The sequence below is a fragment of the Equus quagga genome, chromosome 10, assembly GCF_021613505.1.
Source record: "Equus quagga isolate Etosha38 chromosome 10, UCLA_HA_Equagga_1.0, whole genome shotgun sequence".
Classification (NCBI taxonomy): Eukaryota; Metazoa; Chordata; class Mammalia; order Perissodactyla; family Equidae; genus Equus; species Equus quagga.
The window spans coordinates 42438594-42448599 of NC_060276.1; the positions used below are offsets into that span (position 1 = coordinate 42438594).

The following is a 10006-nucleotide window of genomic DNA, read 5'->3' on the forward strand; positions in this document are numbered from 1 at the left end:
AGTATCTTTTTGAATACCATGTCTACTCAGGCAAGGGAAACAAAAGAAAAAAATAAACAAATGGGACTATATCAGATTAAAAAGCCCCTTCATGGCAAAGGAAACCACCCACATGGTCATTTTTATTGACCTTGAGGGCATTGTGGTAGGTGAAATGTCAGACAGACAAACAAAAACACCATATAATCTCACTTATATGTGGAATCTACTAATAATAAAAAAAAAAAAAACGAGTTCATAGATACAGAACAGATTGGTGGTTTCCAGAGGCAAGGGGTGGGGAGAGTGGGCGAAATGGGTGAAAGAGGTCAAAAGGTGCAAACTTCCAGTTGTAAAATAAATGATTCATGAGGATGTAATACGCAGCATGGTGACTACAGTTAATATTGTATTGTATATTTGAAAGTTGCTAAGAGAGTAGATCTTAAAAGTTCTCATCACAAGAAAAAAATTTTTTGTGACTATGTATGGTGACAGATGTTAACTAGACTTATTGTGGTGATCATTTCACAATACATACAAATATTGAATCATTATCTTGTACACTTTAATTAATATAATGTTATATGTCAATTATATCTCAAAACCAAACAATAAATAAAAATTAAAATTAAAAAAAGACAGTTGATGTGGGCAACAAAAAAATCTGTATGGTATACTGTTTTTTTTTTCATTTTTTTCTTAGTAAATAATGTGGCCATTACTATACTCTTATACTTTGTACATACCTTAATTATTACTTTATGCTCCATTTCCTAGAAGTAAAATTCCTGTGTCAAAGAGAAGGAATGCTTTCAAGGCTGTTGGGATATATTGCCAAATTGCTCTCTGGGAAGATGCTACTAATTTGCACTTCTACCAGTTACACATGTGAATATGTCCAATTCTTTGCATCCCAGTCAATGGGCGGCATTATTGTTTAAAGCTATTTTCCAACTTGAGAGGCTAAAATGCTCTTTTGTTTTGCTTTCTTCATTGTATGTTCTTGGATCCTTTGTGAAAGATTGCTATTTTGTTTTAATATTCATTTCTCTGATTACTTCTGAGGCAGGTTTTTTTCCCACGTTGTTATTAGCCATTTCTTAAATATATATTTTTTCATGTCTTCTGAGTTCAGCTGGGAGTTTTTTCCAAATAAGAAGTAACATCAAATTGTAAAATGCCCACTCTCAAGTTTACTAGCCCCATTTCTGCACCTTTCCTCCCCAGAGGTATCCAAGGAGGTTATTTGCCAGAAACAGCATAAGAAACCTCATTGCACATATTCTGATGTATCATGCCCGAGCAATTGTACAAGACAACACATGACTTCGCATTGCTAGCATATACATTTTTAGTAGCTCCTGTGCATATGGAAGCAACCTGCTACCTTTGAGAACTCAGGGATAGGAAGTCTGCTTTTTAAAAAAATGTGTACAAGATAAAAAGTATATTACTATGTTAGGTGTTTTGAGTGCTTGAGAAAAGAGGTGATGGATAAGTACCAAGTTTTATATATTGTTGTTACCAATAGTGTCAGCCGCGTGCTTTCCCTTTTTTGATTGTTTTGTTTTTAATCATCTGCTTCTATTTCACATTTACCTTCTCTGTTGGTTTTTCAGATTGGACAAGTTGTTCTGGAAAACAGTCTTGGATTCCTAAAATTATTTTATATATAATTTAAGAATGTATATCAGATATGTATATAATTACCATGTATTTTATTTCTGTGCTTTTCTTTTGCTTCCTGGTGAGAACTGTAAAATTTCAGCAAATGATCTGCTTTATGAGTAACAGATTAGCAAATAAAACCATTGTAGTTTATTCCTTTCCATTTCCATCCTCAAAATTTGGTGAAATTAGTGGCTTAATAATGATAAGCGCCAGAGAACTAAATAAACTTTTTATTGAATGAAGGATTGAACTGCTACACAAGTAAATCCTAAACGAGAGATTAATGTGTAACTCCATTCTTTACTCTCTGTGCAGTCTTGGAAGTGGATCCTTGCACCACTCATTCTTTATTTATTTGAAAGGATCATTCTCCGAGGTTATCGCTCCCTGCAGAAGGTTGAGATTATCAAGGTAAAGAATACGTACTTTCCCCTTGCTGGGATAAGACTTCCATTCTTCCTGATTATAGAAATCAGTGGCCATGTTGTCACCCTGAAGGGAATAAAAAAGGACTTGGAGGCCACATACTTCAGTTCCGCCAGCGCCGGCCAGAACTATGGGAAAGAGGGATTTGGCAGAAATCATTGAGCATGGGTCTATGTAAGAGGCTGCAAACAGGTGGCCTGCGCCAGGTCTAGCTCACAGGCATATTTGTTTGGCCCACACTCTGATTGTTTAGAAAGTCGAATTGATTGCTAACATTTAAAAATCTGGATGGCGGCTTTCACATTAAAAAATGGCATTTCTGGCTTCTCTTGAAGAATCAGGCAACCTGATAATGCGGGGTCACGGTTCCGTAGTGCAACCGTTGTCTGGACTAAGTAACTGCTGCCCCCTTTAGAAAGGATTCGTGCTTGCAGTTCACCACTGTCACCAGCCCTCCAGCTTTACTCATTTACTTTATCTGCCTGCCCCTGTCGCCGTTTGGATTTGCCTCCATTGGTCTCTGTGCTTCATTCATAGGTTGTCATGCACCCATCCAAAGTTTTGGAATTGCAGTTGACCAAGCGTGGCTTCAGCATGGAAGTGGGACAGTATATTTTTGTTAAGTGCCCCTCAATCTCTTACCTGGAGTGGCATCCCTTTACCCTGACTTCTGCTCCAGAGGAAGACTTCTTCTCCATTCATATCCGAGCAGCAGGGGACTGGACAGAAAATCTCATAAGGGCTTTTGAACAACAGCATTCGCCATTTCCCAGGTAGGTCCTTGAGAGCAGCAGAGTCCCAGACCGGGAGGCAGACAGGCAGAAAAGAGAAAACAATTCCTCGTTGAACCTTAAGTCTGGTACAATAGAATATGATTAAAATAAGTTGGCAGAAGTCAACTGTGGGAACAGCTATGTATCTGGAAGGATGTTTGAGGTTGGGGTGCAGGTGAGACTTCACTTGCCCATTGTCTTCTGTCTTCTGCCAGGATTCAGGTGGATGGTCCCTTTGGCACCGTCAGTGAGGATGTTTTCCAGTATGAAGTGGCTATGTTGGTTGGAGCAGGAATTGGGGTCACTCCTTTTGCTTCCATTTTGAAGTCCATCTGGTACAAATTCCGGCAGGATGATCGCAAGCTCAAAACACAAACGGTACTCTCCCGCATACCACTTTTCATCTGCTCTGGGCCTACCAGGTCCATTGCTTTCAGGGCCTAAGCTCTTTACAATGGATAAGAGAATAACCACCACCACCCCCCACCCCCTGGAGTTATGAGAGTGAGTGATCACTTCTCTCTGCCAAGGTGTCTGCTTCTACAGATTTATCACAAGAACAGGGTCTTCATTTTCAATTTGGAGTTTAAAATCACCTTGAACCAAAGATCATGTTGGAGGTTTCTTTCCATAAGGGAAGTTGTCAGGACTCTGGACACTCATGCTGCTTAAGGTCTGCGGCTCTGTAGAGGTGATTTTTCAGGTCACCCTTAGACTTCATCAACAAATGTAGAGCATATAAACATAATCACGTCACCACAGTGCACATCGTAAGGGGCACTTAATAATGTTACGTTCTCTCTTGCTGATTCCAGATCTATTTCTACTGGATCTGCAGGGAGACAGGTGCCTTTGCCTGGTTCAATGACCTATTGGCTTCCCTGGAACAGGAGATGGAGGACTTAGGCAAAGTGGGTTTTCTAAACTACCGTCTCTTCCTTACCGGATGGAACAGCAACATCGTGAGTCCAAACAACACGCTAATTCCCATGTTAGATGCAAGATGAATTTTGGATCAAAGATAGAGCATGCTGATTGGAAATAATTTCTTATGATTTTCTACCTGCCCTCACCCTCACACCCAAGTTTAAAAGTGGCTGAAGGGAGAGACAGCTATAGAACTGCTTTTTCTAATTTCTTATTTCTCTGACTCCAGGCTGGTCACGCAGCATTAAACTTTGACAAGGCCACTGACATCCTGACAGGTCTGAAGCAGAAAACCTTCTTTGGGAGACCTATGTGGGACAATGAGTTTTCTGCAATAGCCACTGCCCATCCCAAGTAAGTGTATGCTCCTCTAGTTAGTTGAGTTTGCAGAGTTAGGGTTTAGGAAATGTCTTACAGCACCTTGAACACTCTTGGGAAAAGATCTCTGGGGCAGAAAAGTTCTCTGGGGCAGAAACTTTTTGCACCAGCTTAGATTCTTGCTTAAAACTGAGGAAATTTCATCTAGGGTTTTAGCCAAATAAGGGTCATGATATTGTAATTGATGAGAAGATATTTGATGCCCCAGCAAGCCCTCATTCAAACAGTGAGGCAAGGAGACTCAGTTTCAATCTGTATTACCAAACACAGTAGAGAACTGGAACAATTCAAATGCGTTGGTTTTGGCCTTAATGACCTCTACTTAAAGTAACAAGGGTTTGGAGTGTATCACCTAATTAACTGATGACCTGACCTAGGTCTTTCTGGAGGGGTTTTGAAGCATGCTGGAGCATAGAGGAAAACCTGGTGCCAGGAAATCAGCCATCCCGTTGGGAAGGAGGTTAAGCTGATGGTGTTAGAGAAATTCCTGGAACAAGTTACCAGGTGAAGATCAATTCATTTCCACAAACATTATTTGTTACCTTCCATAAGCTCAGCACTCACTATTCTAGAAGCTTTGGAGGATGAAAGAGAAATAGCATATGGTTCTCGCCATCAAGGAGCACACATTTTAATAAGAGATGCATACCATCAATTCAAAGCAGAACGATGCACTCCATGAAACAGGTACATGGACATCGAGGGAAGGAAAGTCTATGCCCTCGTGGGGTGATCAGGAAAGGCTTCACGAGGGCAGTGGTGAGAACACGTGGTGACTCAGATTCAGATGATTCTAGATTCTAATGGTAGTTCTGACACTTTCTAGTTCTGGGACCTTGAGCCAGAAACCCCCCTGATCTTCAGATTTCTCATCTGTAAAATATGGTTTATGTTGGTAGGTGCCTGCTCTACTCACTTGCAGGATTGTCATGAATATTAAGCGAGACAATATATAAAAATGCTCTGTGAACTGTAAAGCAGCATATAAGCAAAAGAGACAATGTTAATTATTGTGTCAAGTTGACCATAGTAGAAGTTGTGAGAATGGATGAAGTTGCCAGGAGAGAGAGAGTGGCAGAGGACAGAGTATTAAGGAATGCTTACATTACGTGGGAAGGGAGAAAGGTGAACCAGGGACAAGCAGGAGAACGTGGAGACGCAGCGTCACAGAAGCCAAAGAAGGCAATATTAGAGAAGTGTGGTTAACAGCGTTGAAGGAGTGGCAGGTCCAGGAAATGTTTATTTAGCGTAAGGGCAATCTAAGCATTTTTATAGACTGAACAGGAGCCAGTAGATAGGAATAAAGTAAATATACAAAAGGGGACAGAGGGCTAGGATAGCCATAATAAAAAACAGGCAATAAGAGCTGGCAAGGAATTGGAGAAATTGTAGGAGGGTTCCTCCTACATTGTTTGTTGGAATGTAAAACATTGCAACACTTTGGGATAAGCGGCAATTCCCGCAAAATAGTAAATGTAGAGTTACCACATCACACAGCAATTTCACTCCTTATTCCCAAGAGAAATGAAAACATATGTCCACACAAAAACTTGTACGTGAATGTACTAGCGTAGCCAGAAAGTGGAAACAACCCATGTCCATTAACAGATGAATGGATAAACAAAATGTGGTCTATCCACGCAATGGAACATTCCTCAGCTGTAAAAAGGAATGAAGTGCTGATACTTGCTACGGCATGGATGGACCTTGAAAACAGTATGTTAATTGCAGGAAACCAGACACAAAAGGCCACATATCATATGATTCCACTTAGACGAAATGTTCAGAATAGGCAAATCTGGAGACAGAAGGTCAATTTGATTGTCTAGGGCTGCGGGTGCAGTTGGGAGGAGATAGGAAGTGACTGCTAACGTGTATGGGGTTTCTTTTGGGGATGGTGAACATGTTCTCAGATTCGATAGCGGTGATGGTTGAACAACGTTGTGACTATACTAAAAAGCACTAACTGCACACTTTAAAAGGGTGTATGTTATGATCTGTGAATTCTATCTCAATTAAGTAAAAAAGAGGGAAGCGGAAGGTATGAAAGAAGGAAGGAAAGGGTGAGACACAGAGCATAGTTAGAAAGATTATCCTTGGCAAGAGAGACCACCGCCTCTTCAGTGTGAGAAATTTTGAAGTAGGGATAAGTGCATAATGGATGGCTTTAATGGCACCTAACACGTACTCATTTGCTTTGTGCCAAGGATTTTTCTAATTGCTTCATCTGTTTTTTGTTTAAACCTCAGAACAACCCTATGAGGTGGGTACTGTTTTTATCTCCATTTTACAGGTGGGAAAACTGAAACAGAGAGGTTAAGAAACTTGCCTGAGGTGGCATCCCACATGCCACAACTAGAAGGACTCACAATTAAAAATACACAACTGTGTACCGGGAGGCTTTGGGGAGAAAAAGGAAAAATAAAATCTTTAAAAAAAAAAAAAAACAAAGAAACTTGCCTGAAGTCACACAGCTGGGACAAGTGTCAGAGCTGGGATCTGAACCCAGATAGCCTGGCTCGAGTCTAGCACTGAACTACCACACTGTACTACACCTCCTGAGTGTCTGTTCTCAATAGCATAGGAAAGGCTGAGTGCTGAGTGATAAGGGCTGGGGGCACATTTGGGGCTTGCAAGCAGAAAAGGTAAGAAAACTACCCTGAGGAATGTGAGAGGGCGTCAACAGGGGATTTTTGTGCAAGCTTGCTGGGAGTAGCAGAGGCCTAGCAGAGGCCCTTTCTCCCTTCCCGCCAAGCACATCAGCAGCCTCGCTGAATTCTTGCCCTCACTATTGTTCTATTCTTGCAGGTCTGCGGTGGGAGTTTTCCTATGTGGTCCTAAGAAAATGGCAAAGAGCCTGAGCAAACGCTGTCGCCAACACTCCAGTCTGGATCCTAGGAAGGTTCAATTCTACTTCAACAAAGAAAACTTCTGAATTATAGGAATAAGGACGGTAATCTGCATAGTCTCTCCTTTGTATCTTCAACAACTTACTTGGTCTGATCAGGTTTGGGCAGCTGCCACTGAGGGATAATAATGTGCCTCTCAAGCCTTGAGTCCCTGGCATTCTTTTTCAATTGGATTCAACTTTGTCGTCACGGAGCTTTCACGAACCTGAGAACACCAGGAGTCACGATAATCCAAAGCCCATGGATCCTTTCTTGGGAAAATAACTGTAAATCCTTTTGGAATGCCATGACCGCAGCAAGGCCTGCTAGTAGAGGAGGTTGACAGACAATTTAAGCCGAGGTGATTTTGTTGATTCTAAATGTTACCATCTCCTGGACCTGGGGTCATAATCTCCCCTCCCACCCACAAAGAAGATTTCTAAGTAGGATGATTTTTTTAAAATAAAAATTTATTGAAGAATTAACGACACAACATAATAAGCATAAATAATAAAATAACGAACATAAGATTACCAAGAACCCCATCCCTATGTAACACTATGTACACTCTATTATGTTCAACATGGTCTTATCCAGTGTGAACAGCAATTTATGCTTTACTCACGTTTCCTTGTCAAAAAATGAAGGATTTTCTTCTTTGCTTAACAAATGAGTCTTTTGTTACTTTATCTGGACTCTGCATTTGGGAAAGAAAATCTTGCAAATATGTTAATCATAATTGAAATTGTATTAGAAATGAAACCTATATTGTCATTAGCTTGCATTGTTCTGTTGAAAATAATTGTGAAAACGTGAAATCTACCTTAGGATGACTTATTTAGTCAACAGGGGCTCTTTATCACCATTTTTATTAAGGGGGTTTATTAATGCCTAGGTTTAAAAAAAGATAATTTAGAATTTTGATAACATTTCTTGGGCTCCTCCCTATTCACTAAAGAATCATTCACCTAATGACATAAACAAAATGCCTTTTCTTTCTCCTATCAAAATGCTTTTATTTCTCCCATCCAGCTGGCTCTGGGATGTTAGTAGTCACAGTGAATCAGGAGGAGGAAAGAGGACCAGGGCCCTTAAGAGAAGGAGAAAACTCACACTTCATTGTGCCCAAAGACAATTCGACTCATCAATTTATAACAATGTTTCTACTGAATTAGCATTATAGCACCTATTTCTCTACTACGAAGTGACCAAGAATGAATAAATGGTTGTTTCTAATTATCCAGAAACATATATGACTTGAAGGATTAGTAAGATCGATTTTTTTCAGTCACTAGTTTAACAAGGTAAAGGCAGGTCACGAACTCACGGCAGCTAATTGTGTTTCACTTACTAATTGGACATCGGTGAAAAATACTAATGAGTTTCCATAGGAATAGATTGGGATACCCTGCTGTTGCCAATTTCCCAGATTTTAGCTACCTAAATTAAATTTAATAAGGTTTTAGGAAAATGCACAATGGAACCTTGACAGTATGGTTCCTATTAGACAACTGCTGACCAAATGATAATTTGATCTTCGACGACTTTGATTTGGAATCTTAGTGTTCCTTGAAACTTATGATAAGTTCCTAATGAGAAAGGTTTCACTCATGGTCTCAATGTCTAAATGTATTGACACTTCAAGATATGGCTGACTGCTGCTAAAATCAACATATCGTGGGCTAGAATATTCATGGAAGCAAGCAAAAAAGGTAATGATAATAATAAATCCTATACATGATCAACATCCATGCCTGAACTGGGGATGAGCAGGATACCCAGAAAGCTCCTCAGCTGTTTTGAGCATGTTTTTCTTCCTAGGACGCAATATGAAGTATCTTATTCAGCCAATTTTGTAAATGTTTATGTATCAGAATAGAAAATCCCTCAATTTCAATGTCTCTCATAAAAATGATTATCTTTGCATTCTTTCGCTTGACATGTAAGCAATATGCTATTACATTCTCTAAGCCTATGGAAGGCTTTTAATTCACTTGACCATAATCCTAACCCAGAGGATAGGATTCTGAGAATATAAATAGGCTCAAGAGTAGTTCCAGTGGAACTTTACTAATTATTAAGGCACCTCTTAACCTCTTGAGGCTGGCCTGATGGAGGGAAAACATGTTCCTCCTTAACGCCACCATGAGAGAGAATACTAGGCTGGAAGAGCCATAGGTTAGAGCTCGTGGCACTAATTATGTTCATACCTATCTGCAAGGAAGCAAACAGGGGCAGGCCTAATGGGCAATCTGACTGTGCTCTGCATTTGGTCCTCTTCAAATAAATGAGAAGAATGTAAAAGTCTTAGGGTTTTCTCCTTTAACTTCCCAGAATAAATTTGGTTACAGGGTAGAGCTACAGGTTAGTGAAATCTAGAAGATAGGATGAAATGTATTTTGCTCATTTGATTTCTGTTCCGTTTTTATTTCATCTTGAACATGTGAAAAATTAGTGGCTTTTTTACCTTTTAAAGTTGACTATCCAGACTGAAGAATTTTAGAACAGATAGGTAAAGGTCAACAGTCTTGTTTTGTTGACACACTCGAACCAGTGCCACTACATCTTTGTCTTTAATTCCGAACTATGCACATGAATAGACCTGCTACTGACGTAAAAATGCATTTTGATATTTGGATTTTTCTAAACTAAATTACACTGTTCTGCTAGGCTCTCTGCTTTGTTGGGCTTCTAACCATTTTATAGCTCTAAGCAGGTGCTATTTTCTCCCAGTAGACTCAGAAGTTCTAGCAAGTTCTCAAAGGGCAAATCTTATTATGCCTGCTGGAAGCAAACTAAGCAAAAACTAAGTCCCAGAAAACACTGCTTCTGAGAAATTCTCAAATATCAAAGAGGAATAAACGGTTAACTTAAAAGGAAAAACAGCTACGGCAATATATTAAAGTACAATACTGTGGTAAGGGTAGAAAACACATCTAAGGTTTCACCCTTGGTGCTCAG

The 10006-nt window shown here is 39.8% G+C and overlaps 1 protein-coding gene across 1 annotated transcript in view; it reads left to right on the plus strand.

Annotated features, from left to right (window-relative positions):
- NOX1 (NADPH oxidase 1) overlaps window positions 1-9898 on the plus strand; it is a 28476-nt gene extending 18578 nt beyond the window's left edge. The window contains exons 9-14 of the mRNA XM_046672853.1: window positions 1969-2064; window positions 2617-2852; window positions 3068-3230; window positions 3668-3814; window positions 4009-4133; window positions 6966-9898. Coding sequence (XP_046528809.1) covers window positions 1969-2064; window positions 2617-2852; window positions 3068-3230; window positions 3668-3814; window positions 4009-4133; window positions 6966-7092 — 894 coding nt within the window. The 3' untranslated portion in view covers window positions 7093-9898. The remainder of the gene's footprint in view (window positions 1-1968; window positions 2065-2616; window positions 2853-3067; window positions 3231-3667; window positions 3815-4008; window positions 4134-6965) is intronic.
- Window positions 9899-10006: the final 108 nt, after the last annotated feature.